Here is a 22849-nt window from a genome sequence, read left to right on the forward strand (position 1 = left end):
CATTCTTAAATAAGTGTACCTTTATGGCGACTTACCCTTAGCATATATTTTCTTAAACCTAAACCTAAACATGTTGTTCAACATAAACTTTTTCATGAATATAATTTTTTGCATTCATTCAATGTAAAAGTTCTTAGAAAAGAAAAAATAAATAAAAGAGGATAAGAGGATACATATTTTTTATGATTCCAACATTTAAGTAAAACCAAATAAAAAAAAAATCAAAGCAACATTATTATGATCTCAGTGTTTCAAAATTCATATTTTATTTGCTTAAGTACCAATTGGTTTATGTGCAATTAACTGTTATGTTTTTTTATATAAATATTCATATTGTTTTGGGTTTAAGTGGAATAATTACCATGTGTATTACAAATTTACAACTCATATCTTAGGCATCATATGCCGCATGAACTTCTTGTAGGATCTTTTTGATGACTTTCTTTGAAGCATGTTATCACCCAAATAAAACATAATATGAATGACAGAATGAATAAAATAAAATAAAATAAAAAATAGTATTAAAACATTTTTTTTCCAAGGCAATTTGACTCATAATTCAATTGTTAGTTGATAAAAATAGTTTCATTAAGTAATATCTTTTATTCATAAATGTATCCTTTACACTATAAAGGCCAACTATTGCTGAAATTCGTGTTAACATTTTAAGATATATCAGCTTGTAACCTACTAATACTTGGCACACTTGCACCATAAGTGCAACCCAAACTTTGTCAAAGGTAAATTCCCCGCCGTTTATTTTAGCAAAACCTACCTAATTAAACATTAAATATATAATCAAATTAGAATTTCAATTGAATTCCAATTGGAGATCCTATTTAAACTTTTTAACTTATTTGCTAGGTGAATTATGGATTTAAATTAATGTCAAATTTTATGCCACGTGTTCACTTTTATTTTTGTGACAAGTGAATTAATTAGTGCAAAAACTAAAGATCCTAAGTCCAGTTAAATTCTAAATCATATATATAAGCCATGACATATTTATAAAATGTTTGGTTTAAAAAGGTATAAACTAATACTTTGTATAATTTTCAACATTTTCTAAAAAAAATGTATAATTTGAATTACATAATTATGATTTTTTTTTTTTATAGGAACATGGGGTAGTTTCGGTTGTGTAAATGGGGTAGTGGGAAGTTTTATAGAACATGGGTAGGTTTTTTTTTATCAATTTACGATTTTAACCTCATTTTTATGTTTTAGGAATAAAGATAAGTTAATTAAATTAGGGGTATTTTTGAAAAAAAAAAACTAACTTTAAACATGGGTAGGTTTTTTTTTTATTTATCAATTTACGATTTTAAACTCATTTTTATTTTTTAAGAATAAGGATAAGTTAATTAAATTAGGGGTATTTTTGAAATAAAAAAAAAAAAAGATAGTGGAATGCATAAGATAGTGCGGGTATCCAATTTGAAAAACCTAACATGATAGTATTCTATTCAAAGGTGCAAATAGAAGTTTTTATCAAATTTACTCTCATGAAAATGATCATTTGTATAATTTAGGTTTGTTTGAATTTTTGTGAACAAAACTAATACAAAACTATAAAATTAGATTATTAAAAAAACTATAAAAATATTAGTTTACAATGATTTATTTGCAAAACTTTAATTAATTTGTGCAAGGCATGTATTTTCAAGGGAGAGTCTTAACTGAGTGTACCTTTAGAGCGACTTATCATCTTTATACATTTTTCTATACTTAAACATAAACATATTGTCAAACATAACTTTATGTAATAAATTAAATAATTTTTGTCAGCCATTCCATGTGTGCATATTTTTTTCTTTTTAATATATAGAGATTTTTATAGCCATAATCAAAAATTGAGCAACAAAATATTTTTTGAAATCTAGTGTGTAATAGAAAACTACTAAGAAACCAAAAACCAAAATAAAAGGGAATAAGAGTGTACATATTTTTTTAGATTCCAACATGTAAGTGAAAAAAAAAATCAAAAAAAAAAAATCAAAGAAGCATGATTATGATGTTAGAGTTTCAAAATTTATAATTTATTTATGCCAATGAAATAACAACTGGTGCTTGTGAAATTAAGTGTCATGAATTTTTCATTGAATACTTAATGTGTTTTTCATTAATTATATATGAAAGATATAATTAGTATTGTGTGGACACGTGCACCGAGTACCTTATTGGGATATTGGCCGCGCTCAAGGACGGAAGAACGCTCGAGGATAGTTAATTGATCCATACGGACTCAAGATAATGGGCCGAGGAAAAAGGAAGAAGGAGTGAAGGTAACTGAAGATAAACCTTAAATATTCTTTCTTTCTTTTTTCTTTTTCTTTTTTATCTTTACACACACACACATGCACACACACATATATATATAATGTGAATCTTTACACATACTTTTAAGAAAACTCAATATATTCCATTTTTTTGGATGCGTAAAATTATAGACCAGTACTCCATAATGATAGTGGCTAATTAATTATATATATATTTTAGTGATCTCATTTGCAACGCTTCTTACCATTATCGTATATTTATTAACCGATGATTTGCATAACAAAGACATTAAATGAGAGGTAGCATTGTTCATTAGATTTTCAAAAGTAATAGTGTATGAAAATTATATATATTATAAATAAGGTTAAATGAAAGGTCAAAAAAGAAATTTCAAAATTTTTTAACTTTATTTCTTATGTAATTTTTACTACTACCAGAGAACATTTTTTTTTTTTTTGTTATGATTAATATGATTTCCATAGTTAGAGTTTGATTAGTTTTAAATTTAAATTTAGTACTATGATTGTATTTAATTATTGATTTAATTATTTAAGTGAATTTAACTGTTTATTTTACTACACTGTAAAGATTTTAATGTTCTTCACATGATAATCTCTATTTTATTTTTTACTTATCCTTACAACCTCTTTGTTTTCCAATCAATGTTTACTAATTGACGCTTGATTTTTTTTCTTTATCTACTCTTTATTACTTTGTTTTTTTTTTCTTTACCATCTCTCTCTCTCTCTCTCTCTCTCTCTCTCTCTCTCTCTCTCTCTCTCTCTCTCTCTCTCTCTCTCTCTCTCTCTCTCTCTCTCTCCATTGGCAAACTATCGTTACCAAAATTTGATGATGATTCTATAACATTAAATATGCATTATTAGTTTTTCATTTTTTTAATTTAGTGTTTCTAACTTGATTTGTTTTGTATTTCATTTTTCCTTTGATGCATTGGGTGTGGGAATGAGTGTTTTCCTAGCATTACTTCACTTAATAAGGACAATTTTATTTATATAATTTAGGCAAAATATTATATTTTAAATTTTTTAAAATTAAAAAGGAGAGGAAATATAAATAATTTAATGATATATATGGGGGATGTGGCTGAATTTAAATGTTGAATAAAATTATATGAGAAAAAAAGTAAAAATAAAATATATAACAATAAACACTAACTTATCCAAATCATTCAATGTAAGATAATAATAGTATATTCTTATATACTATCTTTAATTCTTTATAATGCAATATGATAACATTTAACAATCAAAGTGATAAAAATAATAAAAATAAAAAACTTAAAACACAAAACTAAATTTCATCAACCAAAATATAATTCTAAAGAATACAACACTTTATCAAGCTAAAATAGAGATTCAAGAAAAATAAAAATAAAATCCACCAAAAAAGTGAGGGAGAAAGAGTGGGAAATAACCCATTTTTTGTGAGAGAAAATTATGTAAAGAATAGAAGAGTGAATGACAAATTTATACTAAGAGAATGATAATAAAAAGAAACAAAATAAAGAAAGATAAAAGGAAAGAGGAAGAGTGATACCAAGGTAGAATGTTTAGGGAGATACAAAGGTAAAGAGAATGAGAAAGGTTGGAGAAAATGTAAATGTTAAAAAAAAATGAGTACTTTGATGAGCACAATTTTCTTTTATTTGAATTTAAGTAAAATATTACATTTTTTATTTTTGAAAAAAAAAAGAGAGAGAAAATATCAATAATTTAATGATAAGGAGGATGTGGTTGAATTTGAATATTGAATAAAATTAGATGAGAAGAAAAAAAATAAGAAAAATCAAAAGATATAACAATAAACACTAAATTATCTAAATTATGCTATGTAATGGAATACCATTATATTTTTATCTACTATCTTTAATTTTTTATAACGTAATTGGATAAAATTTAACGATCAAAGAGAAAATATAATAATAATAATAATAATAATAACTTAAAACACAAAACTAAATCATATCAACCTAAATTAGAGTTCTAAAAAACAAAAAAACAAAAATTATCAACTTAAAGCGGAGATGCAATAAAAATAAAAATCCACCAAAACATTGAGAGAGAGAGAGAGAATTAACCTTTTTTGTGAGAGAAAACTATGCAAAGAATGGAAGAGAGAATGACAAATTTATAGTAAGAGGGCGTGAATAAGAAGAGATAAATAAAGGAAGATGAAGGGAAAGATGAATAGTAGGGATGGCAAAATCCGACACGACCCGCGAACCCGACACGACTAACCCGTTTATAAATAGGTCATGGGTTGAGGTTGAACGGGTTCGGGTCATATTCGGGTTGACACAGCTGACCCGTTTAATAAACGGGTCGTGTTCGTGTTCAACATGTTTAACCCGTTTCACCCGATTAGGTTATAAAAGTTATTTTACCATTTTACCCTTATAACCTAGGTATATAAGCTTAGATATTTGTTCTTCCCCTCATAACCAAACCTCACGCCTCTTTCAAATCTCAATCTCAATCTCAATCTCGTGTCTCTTCGTTTTCATCGTCAATCCTTACTCAGTCTCTAACTCTTGTTCTTCTCCTCAAAGCTCCAACCGCCCCTCTTTCATTTACACCACACTACGGATACAGATCTACAGATTGATTCTACACTATAAAATCAAAGCCTTCTCATGTCTCTCAACCTTCTACTCTCTCTTCCCCTCAAATCCCTAGCCGACCCCTCTAATTTCTCTTCTCCTCAAAACCGTGGCTGCACTCTGTTCTTTTTCTTCAGCTTTCAACCACCGAATCCACTAGCAAGGTATATATGTCACATCAAAATAGGGGAAAACCAAACCCTATTCTGCAGAAAAACAAATACTGCAGAAAACAACACAGCAGGAAAACTACACTGCAAAAAAATAACACTGAGTAGAAAACATCACTGTGCAGAAAAACAGACGCGGCAGAAAATAACACTGCAGAAAACACCACTGTGCAGAAAAACAGACACTGTGCAGAAAATCTAGTAATTTTATTGAATTTGATAGTATGGAGGGTGGAACCTTTTGGACTAGTAATTTTATTCTGAAGGAATGAAAGAATTATTTGCTTTTGTTATTATTTGAATTTTTATTACTTGATTTATGGTTGAATTATAAATTTAGATATATGAGAGTTGATAACAGGTTATTCAGTTTAAGTTTAATTAAACAGGTTGTTTGGGTCATAATCAAATAGGTTGTTAACAGGTTATTTTTGTCGACCTTAACATGACCTACTAATTAAACGGGTTAAACGTGTCGTGTCGTGTCGGGTTACCCATTTAATAAACAGGTCGTGTTAGGGTTGAGGAGTCCTGATCCGTTTACTAAACAGGTCGGGTTCGTGTTGACCCATATAACATAATACTTACAGCTCAACCCGACACGAACCTGACACGTGAACACGAATTGCCACCCTTAATGAATAGTGATATTAAAGTAGAAGGTAGTGGGAAGATGAAAGGGCAAGGGAAGAAGAAAGATTAAAGAAAGTGTAAATATTTTTAAAAAAAAGTGAATGTCAAAAAAAAATTATAGGAAAATTAGAAATAAAAAGGAATTATATATATATGTGTGTGTGTGTGTGTTAAAACCGACAAAGATGAATATGTAAAGTTAATAATTTATTTATATATTTTTTTGTAAAAAATAAAAATAAAAATTATGTGGCAAATGAGGTGGCGCGACACGAGCTCAGCAGCAATAAATGCTACCCTTTAGCTTTTAGTAATATATAGATATAGATATAGATTAATTTTGAATTAAATTTATTAACTATCTTCATGTAACTAAAATTTTCATATAAATTATTATTAATACTTTGAAAACATAAATATTAAATTTTAATCTGGTTACGTATCCTTTAAAAAAATTTAAAGAGTACAGTGTACATAATCAAACAAAAACAAAAAATTATCTCAATATCTTTAAATAATAATTACCCATGAAAAGAGATAGAGCATCCTATTATCATATTTGGAATAGAAAATAAAATAGAATAATGTTAGCTTAGTATGCAAGCAAGTTGTAACGATTAGACGCTTTTTGAGTATAAAGAAAAGAGAAAAAGAAGAAGCTGGGTGTAAAACAAAATAACACAAACACAAAGATGAGAGATACCAAAGGAGCCCAGCGGAGGAGGGAGGAGGCTGTATTCACTGGACACCAGTCGCCCTCTGTTGCGGATTGGATCAACTGGAGTTGATTGGATGAAAAGGAACAGGGGCGGATTTGAGCCATATACACAGCAGAATTGACGGGGTAAGGAGTCTTTTTTCTTTTTTTTTGGCAAACGGCAGCTATGAGAGATATATAAAGATTTTCTTTCGTGTATTTGGAGGAGTCTTGACCCTAATTTTGATGGGATTTTTTTAAGTTCTTTCTCTCCTTTTTTTTTTTTTTTTTCCCCTTTTTACGATTTTCACGATTCCGAAAATGAAATTTTCTACTACTTTTTCAGCATCACGCGGTTGGGACAATTGGGAAACCGCTAATTGTTTCGCGCGGTTCAAGAAATTTTTACCGAAATCCCAACCTAGAGGACCCTTATGTGCGAATCGAATTGACTTATGCTTGGATTTCAGGCTTCAGCCATAGCCATTGCTCAAATTGCATAATTTCTGACAATCATGAATGTGATTCCTTGACATTCCATCTTTATACAAAATTAACACACACACGAGCACCAAATCCAATACCACAACAAAATTAAGAAATTAAATTGACACAATAACTTACTTGGCACAAAAATTGAAAACCTTAGATGAGACATGTGGTGCAGAATTGGGAATCCAATTGGATTTTCTCTCATTTTTGAATTAAACACCTAGAAGGATAATTATGGTGTGGTCCCCATATAAATCTAAGCACATAGTGCAAAATTGGACTTTAATTTGGATTTATAATTTGACTTTCTCTGAGTTTTGCCTATATATATATATATATATATATATATATATATATATATATATATATATATATATATATATTTCGAATAATGCTAGAGATACAAACTATTTTACAAATTGCTGATGTGGTGAGTGATTATTAGTAAATGAAAAAGTGATGTTAATAGTGGGTTTAAATGAAAACCAATAAAAGGTTGGTCACATCATCAGTTTGTAAAAATGTTGTAAAATAGTTTGTGATTGTAGCATTACTCACAGATTTCATTCTAATGTTACTTCCAAACAATGTTATTTACGTTTCATCCATTTCCATTTCTTTCTATTAATTTATTTTAAAACATCTTAACAAGATACCACCGCACACTCTTGGTGCGATGGTCACTCAACAAGTATAAATGCTTGTAGGGTGTGAGGGGCAAGGGTCAGAGTTCAAGTCTCTAGAAAGGAGTTTCACACACATATAGACTTAGATTAGGCTAAAATATAATTTTTATCTTGTATATAAAAATAAATAAATAAATAAAAATCCAAACAAGATTACTCAATAGTCAATTCCATTTAATTCCTTTACTTAAATACATTCAATTTCATTTTTTTATGAACTCTCAAATGAAGCCTTAAGTAAAGTTGTGCCTGGTATTCTTTCATAGTTCCAAATTATTAGTAATTAATTTTGAATTAAATTTTTTAACTATCTTCATGGTACTAAAATTTTCATATAAATTATTATTAATACTTTGAGAACATAAATATTAAATTTTAATCTGGTTACGTATCCTTTAAAAAAAATTTAGTGTACATAATCAAACAAAAACAAAAAATTATCTCAATATCTTTAAATAATAATTACCCATGAAACAATTGTCAAATATAATGACAAAGTTTCTGCTACTACAACACAATTATGATAAAGCGATTGACGGTACGAGATAGAGCATCATAATTTGATAAAGTGCCCGTTTGTTTCAGCTTTTAGAGCTGAAAATGCACGTTTTGAAGAAAGCTAGAGTCCAAAGCCCGTTTGGTTCAGCATAAAATGCAACTTTTTGGAAAAAGTTGCGTTTTGGGCCAAGGCATAAAATGTGCAAGCCATTATGGAGCTCTGGAGATCCATTTTGCCAAAAGCCCGTGCGCGTTCTAATGTATCCGTTGGACAATCTTGGGCAATTACCAAATTACCCTTCAATAAATCTGTCCATTCTTCTTTCTTCATCTTCTTCAACGCCTCTCATCAAGCTCACTCACGCCTCTCATCTCTTCCTCTGTATTTTTTTTTTTTTTAATTTTATTTGTCTAATCTGATCAACACAAAATAACTTAAAATCAACTCAAACCCCATTGGAAAACCCATCCCAAACCCAACTCAAAATCAACCCAAAACAAAATCAACTCAAAATCAAACCCGAAATCTACAGGAAAAAAAAAAAAAAAACCCCAAAATCCCAAAATCCACCCAGAATCCTTATGTTTCAATCATCTTCATCATCATCATCATCATCTTCTCTGGAGTGTGAAAAAAAAAAGAATAAAGAAGGAAAGACGAAATAAGGAAATAAAGATAAAAGACGAAAAAAGAGATGCAGTGACTTCATCATCATAATCATCATCATCTTCATCTTCATCTTCTTCATCATCATTATTAGCTTTCGAACTGTCAAAAAAAAAAGAGATGCAGAGACTATGAGGGATGAGAGAGGGGTTTGAAGTGTGTGGAACATTCTAGAGTGGAGTGTGAAGTGGAAGGGAAAAAGACGAAATAAGGATATAAAGAAAAAAAAAAAAAAAGTAAGGGTACGTGTGTGGAGGAAGTGGCAGGAAAAAAGAGGAAAGAAGGATATAAAGAAAAAAAAAAAGTAAAGGTACGTGTGTGAAGGAGGAAAAAAAAAAGAGGGAAAAGAAAGAAGGAAAAAAGAAGAAGGGAATATGAATAAAAAAATAAAATAAAATAAGGGAAACATCAAATAAAGATTAAGAAATTAAAATTGAGAAATACTGTTACAATATTTTCATAATATTTTTACAATAAATCTTAAGTGCTAGGTTATTATTAGTTAATATTAGTGAGAAAAAAATAATTTGTTTAGAAAGAGAAAAAGATAATTGTAATAGTATGTTCAAATTAAAATTAGTATAAATTATCACAATACTTTCACAATAAATCTTAAGTTGTAGGTTATCATTAGCTAATATTGGTGAGAAAAAAATAATTTCACAATATTGATTTAAGTATGAAATAAATTCCCTTATATATACATTGTCATTTTTGATAATTTATCCCTCAAACTGCAACTTTTATAAGTGCTAGTCAAACACTCAGTTTTTTCAAAAAGCACTTTTTAACAGTTTTTACCAAACACTCAGCTTTTTGAAAAAACACTTTTTCATTATACACTTTTTGAAAACTCCACTTTTTCATTATGTACTTTTTCAAAAAGTCCAACCAAACTCATCCAAAGTGATAGTGATTGACTGTACGAGATAGAGCATACTATTATCATATTTGGAATAGAAAATAAAATAGAATAATGTTAGCTTAGCATGCAAGCAAGTTGTAACGATTACACACTTTTTGAGTATAAAGAAAAGAGAAAAAGAAGAAGCTGTGTGTAAAACAAAATAACACAAACACAAAGATGAGAGATACCAAAGGAGCCCAGCGGAGGAGGAGGAGGCTGTATTCACTGGACACCAGTCGCCCTCTGTTGTGGATTGGATCAACTGGAGTTGATTGGATAAAAAGGAACAGGGGCGGATTTGAGCCATATACACAGCAGAATTGGCAAGGTAAGGAGTCTTTTTTTTTTTTTTTTTGGCAAACGGCAGCTATGAGAGATATATAAAGATTTTCTTTCGTGTACTTGGAGGAGTCTTTACCCTAATTTTGATGGGATTTTTTTAAAGTTCTTTCTCTCCTTTTTTTTTTTTTTCCTTTTTATTTATTTATTTGTATTTGGAGAGATTATGAGCTAAAAAAAAATTCTTGAGTTTTTTTCTTAACTAGTTTTAGAAGTTGAATATTAGGAGCATTAATATAGTATTTATTTTTACTATTGCACGTCTTAACATGATAGTTACTCCGCAAGCACAAAGTTTTTGCAAGATAGAAGGAAGGGACGGAGTTCAAGCAGGTAAGTCAAAAAAAAAAAAAAAATTTGTAAACTTTTAGTTTATTTATGATTTCCTTTGCCGCTGTCAATGGAAAATTTAAAAAGTCAGAGAGGTCCCTGACTCAACAACATGTGTATCCCATAGATTTAGATTAGGTTTCCCATGTCTTGACTTAACATGACATCCCATTGACCTAGAATAGGTTTCCTCTGTCCGATCATAACACCATCTGAGATGGAATATGTACCAATTGACACACGTATTTGTTGGCTTTACAAGCTATGTCACTTTCATGGTACATTTAAGCGCATGTTTGGGAAGGGATGAAAACTTGGCTTTTTGCTTTTTTTTTTTTACTGTTTAAAAAAGCAAAAACCCAAAATAAGTTGAGAGTAACCACCCACCATTTTTTTTTTTTTTTCTCCACCCAAAATAAGTGGAGAAACAAAGTCAACCACCCACCGTTGACAAAGGTAACCTGGGTGTTTCTGCCAACCGTTACTATATTACTTATTGGTTCCACATTTATTATCTTTTTCTTTTAACTTATTTTATAATACTTTTAGCAACAACAACCAAAAAAAAAAAATAGCTAGAGGGATGGGCTAATTCGTAACTCTAATGGAGAGTGGCTGAGAGGTTTTTCTAGATTTTTTGGGAGTACCTCTTCTTTAATTGCAAAATTATTGGCCTTAAAAGTAGTCACATCCAAGGATGTAAAAAAAGACTTATCTTAAACACTACTTTATCTATTTTACCAATCCATTTAATAATACACCTAATATATATATATATATTTTTTAGAATAAATACACCCAATATTTAATTCTTATTTTTACTTACAATCCAATAAAATAATATAAACTACATGATCAAATAATATAAAAAAATTTATTTCTCTCACTTCTCTTCCATCTCTCTTTCCTTGCTTCCTCTTTGTTTCTCTCTCTCTCTTCTTCAATAATATATATTTTTAATGTTTACAACTCATGAATAGTAGGTTATATATTTGAGAACTCACTATCCACGATTGCTAAAAAAAATAGCAATACATACCGGATAAACTTGATTTTTGGGGTGTTGGTTGGTAAAATAACGAAGGGGGTTTTTACACCCCAATGCTAATGCTTTAAGGGATGGTATTCTTATAGCTCGGGACTTGGGAATTGCTAAGCTCATTGCTGAATTTGTCTCTCTTCTCATGAATAAATCTTCAAACAAACTGATCTCCCTCATTATTAATGAATGCAGGGATGCCCTCTAATTGTTTAGTAATTTCAAGCTTCAGCAGGCAATGGACTCTCTTGCAAGGATGGGTTGTTGCCAAGTGGATCCCCTTTTGTATTACTCCCTACCCCTTGATTGTTTTCTTCCTTTTTTATCTTTGGACACTTCTTATGTTTGTTTCCCAAGTTAATCCTAGGCTCTATTTTTTAGAGTACATTTGAGAATAGCTTATCTAGCTTTTTACTAAAAAATATTTGATAAAAATGTGCTAAAGTATACTTGTACTTTGAAAAAATTTGAAAACATTAAAAAAAGCGGGAATTTTTTTTTTTTTTTAAATGTACATAAAAGCTAAAAACTAAAGCTTAAAACTGATGCTAAACTCCCTCATTATTAATGAATGCAGGGATGCCCTTCAATTGTTCAGTAATTTCAAGCTTTAGCACTGCTACAGGGTGGCTAACAAGGCAGTGTACTCTCTTGCAAGGATGGGATGTTGCCAAGCGGATCCCCTTTTGTATTACTCCCTTTCCCTTGATTGTGCTCTTCCTTTTTTATCTTTGGACACTTCTATGTTTGTTTCCCCAAGTTAATCCTGGGTCTTATTTTTTAGAGTCTATTTAGGAATAACTTATCTAGCTTTTTGCTAAAAACTTTTTGATGAAAATGTGCTAAAGTATATTTGTACCTTGAAAAAAATTTGAAAACATGAAAAAAAAAAAGCTGGAAAAAAATCCTTTTAACCAAAATAATAATAATAATAATAATAATAATAATAAGTTTATTTTATTTAACTTTTAGCTTTTATCCACAATACTTTTAGCAAACAATTTTCAACAAAAAGTTACTGAGTTTTCAGCTAAAAGTGCATTTATTTGTTGATATTGTTACTGAGTTACCTTGCAAGTTGCGCATTAGAATTTAAAGCATGTAGGTTAAAATTTTAGGCTTTAATATCTACTCTACTTTTGTATCCTTTATCAGTAAAAATATGGTTTTGCTCCTCAGAGCATCTCATGACTGCATGGTAGAAGAATTGCTAGCAATCATTCTAAAGTTTTGGCTTTACTTTTATATTGCAGATCAAAGAAGAAAATTTCTACTACCACCACGACGGTAAGTCAAACCATATAGACAAGCTCTCAGTTTGAAATGAATGGTATATTATTGCTTTATGCTTCAAACACTTTAAGCTGACTAATAAACACGGTGATTTGTTGACAAATGAGGAAAACTTCTCACAAGACAAAAACCTCACCGGATGAATTTAAAGTCACCACTTCCAATAATCCACTAATCAATAATTAAGCGGTTACAAATATGAGGCATCTTACCACTACCCTAGCCTATCCCAAAATATCAACCTATAGTTGAACCTTCGCTTCAATACCCAATTGAACTTGATATTGTAGTAGCCTTCTTTCCTTTGTTGCACAAGTCTCTAATCTGTGATTAAGTCCTTTGTACAGATCCCAGTACATGACTAACTCCAACAACTTGAATAATTGTTGTTGGTTACAAAGTTCTTTATTTCATCAATAATGAAAATCAGGAAGTACTTGATTACAAAATCCTAAGGCGTATAAACGCAATAGCTTCACACAGAGTATGTGAGCTCTAGGTCTCTATTTTTGTGTATGATGATTTTTAAAATAATTCTTATATATGATTAGGGTTATGAGAAAATAAACCCTAATCATTCAAGTCATCATAGGCCGAATTTCAAATCTAAAAATTCTAAAATTGTAGATCTCAATAGATCGAGCTTGTGTTGAGCTTCTCCATTAAACATCGATCGCAGCATCTGCCGAGCTTCTGTCGAGACTTAGTGAAACAGCTTTTCTTCACTTATTTCTTTGATCAACATTCATGTCTTTAATGATACCACTTAATATGTTTGAACAATATACTTCTTGACATATTAAACCCAACTTAGATCTACCCAATTATGTTGGATTAAGATAGATTGACCCCGGTTAATTAATTCAATTACTCAAATTAATTAATTAGATCAAATTACATACAAACTGTGGAGGCACCAACAAATCACAAAAGAAGCTAAATGCAGCGGAAATTAAATTGACACAATAATTTGTTGACAAATGGGAAAAACCTCTCGCAAAGCAAAAACCCCCACCAGGTGAATTTAAGGCCACCACTCCCAAAAATTCACTAATCAATAATCAAGCACTTACAAGTATGAGGAATCTTACCACTACCTTGGTCTATTCCAAAATACCAACCTACAATTGAACCTTCACTCCAATACCCAATTGGACTTGATCTTGTAGTAGCCTTTTTTTCTTTGTTGCACAAATCTCTAATCTGTGACTAACTCATTTACATGGATTTCAATACGTGACTAATTCCAACAACTTAAATGATTGTTGTTGGCTACAAAGTTCTCCACTTCATAAACAATGAAGATCAGAAAGCACTTGGTTACAAAACCCTAAGGCGCACAAACGCAATAGTTTCACACAAAGTATATGAGTTCTGGGTCTCTATTTCTCTACTTGATGACTTTTAAAAAAAGCCTTATATATGACTAGAGTTGTGAGAAAATAAACTCTAATAAAACAAGTCATCATGAGCTAAATTTCAAATCTAAAAATTTTGAAATCGTAGATCTCGATAGATTAAGCTTGTGTCGAGCTTCTTCATTAATCCTCGATAGCGGAATCTGTAGAGCTTCTGTCGAGGCTTAATGAATCGGTTTTTCTTCACTTGTTTCTTGGATCAATCTTCATGTCTTTAATGAAACCACTTGATATGTTTGAACAACATATTTCTTAATACATTACACCTAACTTGGATTTACCTAATTACAAGTAAAGTATATTTTGTCAAATGATTAGCTAATTACAAAGAAAAGTAACAAATCTATATACATCTAAAAGCTGAAGTTTAGCATTTATTGTTACTATGCTTCAGTTAAGCCACATCAATATCCACGTCATTATCCTTTTTCTTTTCAATTTTCCTATAATTGTTTTTTAACATTTACTCTTTTTTTATTAATAATTATACTTTCTCCAACATTTTTCCTTCCCTTACCTTTTCATCTCTCCACTACCTTCAACCTTAATATCACTATTCATCTTTCCCTTCATCTTTCTTTATTTTGTCTCTTCATCTTTCACTCCCTTACCTTTTCATCTCTCTACTACCCTCAACCTTAGTATCACTATTCATCTTTCCCTTCATCTTCCTTTATTTTATCTCTTTATATTCACACCACCTTACTATAAATTTTTCATTCCCTCTTCCATTCTTTGCATACTTTTCCCCCACAAAAATGTTATCTCTCTCTCTCTCTCTTTCTCTCTCTCTCTCTCTCTCTCTCTCTCTCAATATTTGTTGGAGTATTTTTTTATTTTTCCTGCATCTCTATTTTAAGTTATTTTTGTGTTCCTTATAACTCTACTTTGGGTTGATGTGATTTAGTTTTGTATTTTAAGTTTTTTTGTTCTTTTTTATTGTTCAATGTTATCCTATTTTGTTATAAAAAATTAAAGATAATATATAAGAATATAATATATATTATTCTATTACATAACATGATTTAGGTAATTTGGTGTTTATAATTATATATTTTATTTGTACTTTCTTTTTCTTCTCATCTTATTTTATTCAATATTTAAACTTAGCCACATCCTCCATATAATTAAATTATTTATATTTTCTCTTATTTTTTATTTTAAAATATTAAACATATAATATTTTATTTAAATTCAAATAAATAAAATTATACTCATTTTTTTTAACATTTAAACTTTCTCCAACATTTCTCATTCCCTTTACATTTTCATCTCCCCACTACCCTTTATCTTAATATCACTCTTCGTCTTTCCTTTTATCTTCCTTTATTTTATTTTTTTCTTCTTATTATCATCCTTTTAGTATAAATTTGACACTCTCTCGTCCATTATATGCATAATTTTTCCTCAAAATTTTTTTTATTTCTCTCTCTTTCTCTCTCAATTTTTGGTGATTTTTTTTTTTTTTTTTTTTTTGCATCTCTGCTATAAGTTGATAATTTTTATTTTTTATTTTTTTAGCACTCAACTTTAGGTTGATGCAATTTAATTGTGTTTTAAGTTTTTTTTATTTTTTGTTCACTTTGATTGTTAAATTTTATCATATTGCATTATAAAGAATTAAAGATAGTATATAAGAATGTAATATTATTATATTACATAGCATGATTTGGATAATTTGGTAATTATTTAGAGATAATTAATTTGGTGTTTATTGTTATATTATTTATTTATACTTTTTTCTTCTTCTCATATTATTTTATTCAACATTTAAATTCAATCATGTCCTCCGTATGTTTTATTATTGTTGTTGGTGTTGTTGTTGTATTTTTTTTGAAGTCAATATGTGTTATTCGAAATAATATTTTAAATTAGAAGTTTTTTGTAGTGTAACATAATATATTTCATTATTTTGTAGTCAGATATTATATAGAGTAAGATCTGTATGAAAACACAATGCAATAAAAAAGTTTTCTTTTTATTTTATAGTGTGAGAACTATTATACTAACTTATAGCCATGTATACTATAAATATGTATGCGAATCAACTCTTATAGGTATATTTTTCTCCAAAACATAGATCGACATCTTTTTCTTTCTCACAATCAATACATCATATATCATAAAGTGGAAATATAAAATAAAACAAAATGAAAAAATAATTTTTTTTCATCATATGAACATATGAATAAATCCTGCAATATATAACTCTTCAAATTTATAAAACACATGATTACTTAGATTATATAGTAAAATAAGACCAACTTATCCATCATGACATTGCAATATCATCTAAATATTATTATATAAAAATAACGTTTTATTGATCTTGTCTCATAAACCAAAAGTGTCATCTATATAGCTAATAATATCTTTAAAGAGTAACATATGATGGAGAATTCTTAATTTGAACAGTAGATTATATATATAAATCATCTAACACAAATATCTATCCGAAGATAGAATCTATAACTTCAATACAAAAATTTGGCAAAATAATTTAATAGAATACTACCTTCAACTTAGTGAGATTAAAATATTGTTTTATCTTCGACATATTATTATTCATTTATTTTTAAAGACTAAACATATAAACATTTTACTTAAATTCAATTAATAAAATTCTCCTCATAAAGTGGAGGAATGTTAGGGACACATTCATTCTCACACCCAATGCATCAAAGGGAAAATGGAATACAAAATAAATGTCAATTTAGAAACACTAAATTAAAAAAAAAAATTAATGAGGATATCAAACCAAATATAGCAATTACATAAGAAATAAAATTAGCTAGAAAATTTTAAAATCTCTTTTTCGACATTTCATTTAAGCTGATTATATATATATATATATATATATATATATATATATATATATATTTATATATATTCATTCACTCTTACTTTTGAAAATCTAATGAACGATGCTACCTCTCATTTAACGTTTCTGTTATGTAAATCATCAGTCAGTAAATATATGATAATAGTAAGAAACGTTACAAATGAGAACATGAAAAAATAATAAAACTAATTAGCCACTATCATTTTGGAGTAATAGTCTATTGTTTTATGTATATAAAGAAGTGGAATATATAGAGTTTATATATGTAAAAATTCAAATTAAATAAATAAAAAATATGTGTGTTTGTATAAATGTTTAAGAAAAAGTATATATATGGTTTTTATTAACTTAAAAAATAATGAAAAATCAGCTGTTAATAAATAATAACTAAAACAATAATATTATCACACGTAACGCGCGGATCTGCGACTAGTTACATGTAAAATGCGTTTTGTCAAAGGATTAGCCAATTACATAGAAAATATGACCCTAACAATATTATTGCTTTATGCTTCAAAAACTTCTTCATGTTGACTAACAATTACATATAATTTTCGATTTACCCCCTCTTTAATTTGCAGCACGGGTGGTTGAGTCTTCTCATGAAAATTTCTTCAGTGTTACTTATCTGTTGTCCCTTTTGCTGTATGGGGTCAAAAGTTATATGCTAAGATGGGCTTTAGTGTTATTTATAATAAAGTACCACTTATTTCAAAAGTTTAAGCTAGATACAGGATTTCATTTCAGAATCAGTTACTCTAATTTGATGATAAACTGCCATTAAATCCAAAATTTTAAGTTGATAGAAATGGTGAATTTAATCAAGTAACCATTATTCCAATAATTTCAAGCTTACATTGCGGTAGCATTTTAAGAAGGTATTTTAAGTGGAGCCATTGCTGACAGGTCTATAGTAGCAGTTGCTGGATTGGCATTTTGTCTGTATGTGGGGAATGTTGTGATGGCATCAACTCTCCTATCCCAACGCCAGTATCTTCAACGTAGATATGGTAATACTTATGCTTTGGTGAACCATCTTATCGATTTTATTTATTTTAAGAGAGACATTTAAATTTGAAATGATCATTTGGTAAGTGCCACTCATATCTATATGAATAATGATAAAGAGTTTAACTGTTATGAGTTGCAAAACTTATTTTTGGGACGCCTTTTCTCTGCATATTTTTCCATGCTTTGATTTTCATTTATCGCATATATTTTATATCTCAAATGATGAGAATTGTGAATTTGGATGAATAGATACTTCTTGAGCAGCGTCATAAGACCCATAAAGAAATTTTCAATGAAGAGAGTTTACACCTTCATTTTATAGCACATTGGATGGGTTGAAGCAGTCTTGGGTATTGCCTCCATGCATGAAACATACACCCCATTTACCACATGCATCCAGCCCACAATTGTGTTTCTAATAAAGCCTGATAATAAGGCATGCTTCAAGATGTTGACCTCAAATGCCTTCAAAAGCAGAGCCAAAGAGCAAAGATAGGTGACTCTCCCTCGGTGCGTATTGCTTTCTTGTTTCTTGGCTATCACCTCTTGCCTAGGACTTATTGGCGGCAATATGGGTTAGAAATGGTGAAGCTACTCTTTGTGGCTACGATTAGAGCTAGTTTAGTAACATCATTTGACAGCCTTGCTAACTCATCTGTTATTGGGTCAAACTATTTGTAAGGTTCCAATAGGAAAAAACATAAAAATTGCAAAAGGGTGTACCATATGCATCATTTGCAAGCTCATTTTTCTCTCACATTTTTCCAAAATTTATAATCACATATAATAAGTTTTTTCTTGCAATGACATAGCTTTTGTACACAATGCCAAAAGAAAGCTTCAGAATCGGTTTCTTTTACTGGTGCTCCTTCGTCAGGGCTCACAGGTATTACCATGGACAAATCTGTTGAGTTCTCATATGAAGAGCTTGCAAAAGCTACTGATGACTTCAGCCTAAATAACAAGATTGGGCAAGGTGGCTTTGGATCTGTTTACTATGCAGAATTACGAGGAGAGGTTTGTTGAATCTTACATTGTTGTCTTGCTGTCATACTTCAGAATCTGAGTCCTCCATACACTCAAACCATGATGTAACATGAGCCTTATTGGCTTGAAAGCACCATAGTAAGAGCAAAAGGTCCACCGCCATCTCTGAAGTCACATAAAATCTCATGGCATTTTTGGAGTAGACATCCATACTGTGAGAACTTTAGGATCTAATCATATAAATTCAAACCGTTGTATGTCATAGCACTAGCAGTCCTCTTTGAGAATTCAAAAACCAAGTAATTTTTTCACATTTACTCTAATACCATGACAAACTACCACTTATTCCAAAGCTTAAGCTGTTAGGAAATAATAATTTTAAACATTTAAAATTTATTCTAACAGACTCTTTCGTCCTACTATCATGCAGAGAGCTGCAATTAAGAAGATGGATATGCAAGCATCTAAAGAATTTCTTTCTGAACTGAAGGTTTTAACCAATGTTCATCACTTGAACCTGGTAATATGCTTTCCCTGTAATTTTATTCACTACTTCAATTTCTTTTGGTAGATTTCAAATTCAAAATAAATCCGATTGATGGTTGAGGCATCATGCCAACTTGGTTAGAGACTAGGAGCAGATTGTACATTAGAAAACTCACTCAGAATCTTCTAGCTGATGGATTCTACACCTATCCAATCATGTTGTAACTAGTTACTGATGATTAATATTCTAAGTAAATGTATATGCAAGCATAAGTATTTGGCTTACTTTATTATTTGAACTTCATTGGTTATTAGAGGCTTATACACTTTTCTTAGCTCTTTGCCATAATGCTCTTTGACATGACACTTTGCTCGGGAGAAATGCTGTTTTCAGATTTTGGTATATACATAACTATTAGGAACTAATTGTGAAACCCGTATTTGCTTTCTGTGAGTGCTTAGCTAATATCAAGTTGCCTATTTTGCCCAACTAACAGTTGCATCGTTCAATTATCTTAAGGTGACTCTTTGGTTCTTTGTTAAACTTCATGCAGGTTCGCTTAATGGGATATTGCGTTGAAGGCTCCTTATTCCTAGTTTATGAGTATATCGAGAATGGCAACTTAAGTCAACATCTGCACAGCTCACGTGAGAATGATAACGCATCTGCTTACTGAACATCTCATTTCTATCAATGTATGTTCATGACTGCATTATTGTATCTTTGGTTTTCAGGAAGGGATCCATTGCCGTGGTCTACTAGAGTGAACATTGCATTGGATTCTGCAAGAGGACTTGAATACATCCATGAGTATACCGTTCCAGTCTACATCCACCGTGATATTAAATCAGCAAATATACTAATAGACAAGAACTTTCGGGGAAAGGTATGCTTGTTTTGACGTAGTAGCATTGACATCACCATCATTATTCTAAACTTTTTTGGTAACAGGTTGCAGATTTTGGGCTAACAAAATTGACTGAATATGGAATTGCTTCGCTGACCTCAAGTCTTGTGGGTACATTTGGATACATGGCTCCAGAGTAAGAATTTCCTAATACTTTTGTTTTTCAATTTTTCATTTCATTTATTTGTTTACTCTTTTTTTCATTTGCATATTATAAAGTGGCGAAATTTGTATTTCATATCCATGATTGAGTTATCTTTCAAATTTTATTTACTTTCGTCCTTGAACCTTTATTGCTAATGTTCAAGACATGGTAGGTAGCTTTTTCTCATCAGTGTTTAGTTGCAAGGATTGCTTTGTCCTTCATTATATGGACCATACAAAGAAAAGGGAGCAGTATCTATACACACAATTCTTTACATTTTGGATGAGCCTAAATTGTGAACATGACATTTGGTGCCTACCAGGACACCACTGACAGGAAAACTAATTGTGAACTCAAGGATCTTTCCAAGTTTTATTATACAAAAACAGTTAAACTGAATGCAACATTTTGTGTGCAGATATACTCAACATGGTAAAATTTCCCCAAAGATAGATGTATATGCTTTTGGAGTTGTCCTCTTTGAACTAATATCGGGCATGGAGGCTATTCTCAGGACATATAGATCTGTTCCTGAACCAGTGGGACTTGTTGCTTTGGTTATTTTCTCTGCCCTTCCTCTGCTTGCTATTTATGAATGTAGTTCAAGAATTGCTTCTATGAGAATTTACCCAAATTTTATCTATTGATGTGATGCAGTTTAAACATGTGCTTAGCCAGCCTGATCCAAGGGAATATCTTCATAAACTTGTGGACCCTAGACTTGGTGATAAATACCCATTTGACTCTGTCTATAAGGTGATTTCTCACTCACAAGTCACAATAAACATGCAAATTATAGACTATTAATCTTGTTTCTACCAAGAGTCTTATAGCTCAGGGCAGGAGCATAGCCTACTCCCATTTATTGGGAGAACCAGGATTTGAATCTCCCTCCCTATTGTTGTAACTACTGAATTATCGAAAATAAAATAAAATCTTATTTCTAAAAAGCTTTTATGGCTGATGCGGCTGCAGCTGATCAAGCTTGCCAACGCTTGTACACAAGAAAATCCTCAACTAAGGCCAAGCATGAGGTCTATAGTGGTTGCACTAATGTCGCTTTCATCTTCAACTGAGGATTGAGATTTTGGTTCTTTCTATGAAAAATCCTGCTCTAGTCCATCTAATGTCTGGAAGAGGAAGCTCATGAAGCCTCATGTTAACTGGCGATGCATGGCTTGAAAAGTGACCTCATGAAGAAAAAGTTGACTGAACAATTATTTCAGATATGTTCATCATCTGTAAATTCTGTTGCGAAGTACCCTAGGAGATTTGAAAGGTGGAAGAAATGTAGATATTGCGTGGTAGTTTACGTCAATTTGTTTTCAGTCTCTTAAGATTTTCTGTGCCACCATTCATTGCGAGTGATTTACCTGGTGTTTGTATGACTTTGCTTGGCATATTAATCCATGTTTAGGCATAGAAATGTTCCAGCTTCTACTTGAATTGTTCCATTCTTTCGAGTAGCTGAATCTATACATCTGGGCCATGGTTGCATTGAGAATTTGGCATTCGTTTGGAGGAAACCAACAGGCAAACACATATGAAGGAAATGTTCGATCAGCCACAATAAAATTTAGTGGCATCATATGTAATACAACATAGGACTTTGATTTATATGTGTCAGCTTCTATGGATAAATGTACCATGCTATGACAAAGGATTCGTTTCAGAAATCTTGCATACAACAAGATCAAAGGGAACATTAAAAAACTTCGATTTTGTTGCCGCAGTTGATATATGTTGTTGGTTTCATTTCTTGTATCCAAACTCCATAGGGTTATTATCCATGTACTAATGTAAGTAACACATTGGTGTTTATGTTGTATTTCATTTTCTTTCTGGCTTTCACACATATATGTAGCTATTGTTGGAAAATATGGCTAAATAAACAAGTTCTGATTCAACAATACAAACCCTAAAAAATTTAGCAATGACAAAAATAAATAGATAGAGTTAGAAAGATCTCACAAACTATAGAATCACGCAAAATGCGTTGTCTTTAAAGGTTGATTCGTGCCACCCGGAGTAGAACTCAGTGTGAATGACACTCTTGGCCGAACAACCCCCCAAGATTAGACTATAGTAATTTCCTCAAGTTGATCACACACTCACTCAAGAAGAACTAGGAACAACCTTACTTGCCTTTCCTTTTCTTAAAAAAAATTGAAGCTGAAATTTTCTGAGCTAAAATCTTTGTGCGGCAAAGATAAAAAAACAGAGCAGAAAACAGAGGGATACGGCTGGAGAAGAAGAGAGAAATTATGTGTGTTGAATAGTATGATTTTTTAGGGTTTTAAGCTAAGATGTGAGGGCTGTTGGGCTGTGCACCAACGGCTACTGTGCAGCCAACGGGCTGCTCATTAAATGCCCCAACGGGCAGAATCAGATTGGGCTAAGG

At 30.6% G+C, this 22849-nt stretch overlaps 1 protein-coding gene across 1 annotated transcript; it reads left to right on the forward strand.

Annotated features, from left to right (window-relative positions):
- Window positions 1-6388: 6388 nt before the first annotated feature.
- LOC142633981 (lysM domain receptor-like kinase 3) lies at window positions 6389-22301 on the forward strand. Its single transcript, XM_075808249.1, has 15 exons — window positions 6389-6547; window positions 9776-9978; window positions 10266-10322; window positions 11554-11643; window positions 11936-12046; window positions 12612-12645; window positions 17818-17921; window positions 18800-18939; window positions 19340-19429; window positions 19950-20043; window positions 20131-20282; window positions 20348-20439; window positions 20867-21005; window positions 21106-21204; window positions 21424-22301. The coding sequence occupies exons 2-15, from the start codon at window positions 9828-9830 to the stop codon at window positions 21529-21531; spliced, it is 1461 nt and encodes a 486-aa protein (XP_075664364.1). The 5' UTR covers window positions 6389-6547; window positions 9776-9827; the 3' UTR covers window positions 21532-22301.
- Window positions 22302-22849: the final 548 nt, after the last annotated feature.

The sequence above is a fragment of the Castanea sativa genome, chromosome 5 (genome assembly GCF_040712315.1).
Source record: "Castanea sativa cultivar Marrone di Chiusa Pesio chromosome 5, ASM4071231v1".
Classification (NCBI taxonomy): domain Eukaryota; kingdom Viridiplantae; phylum Streptophyta; class Magnoliopsida; order Fagales; family Fagaceae; genus Castanea; species Castanea sativa.

Coding starts and splice junctions, on each gene's coding strand:
- LOC142633981 (XM_075808249.1), top strand. CDS start 9,828: ATGAGAGATACCAAAGGAGCCCAGCGGAGGAGGAGGAGGCTGTATTCA. Junction 12,646..17,817: donor TTTCTACTACCACCACGACG/GTAAGTCAAACC, acceptor CATTGCTGACAG/GTCTATAGTAGCAGTTGCTG. Junction 20,283..20,347: donor ACAAGAACTTTCGGGGAAAG/GTATGCTTGTTT, acceptor TTTTGGTAACAG/GTTGCAGATTTTGGGCTAAC.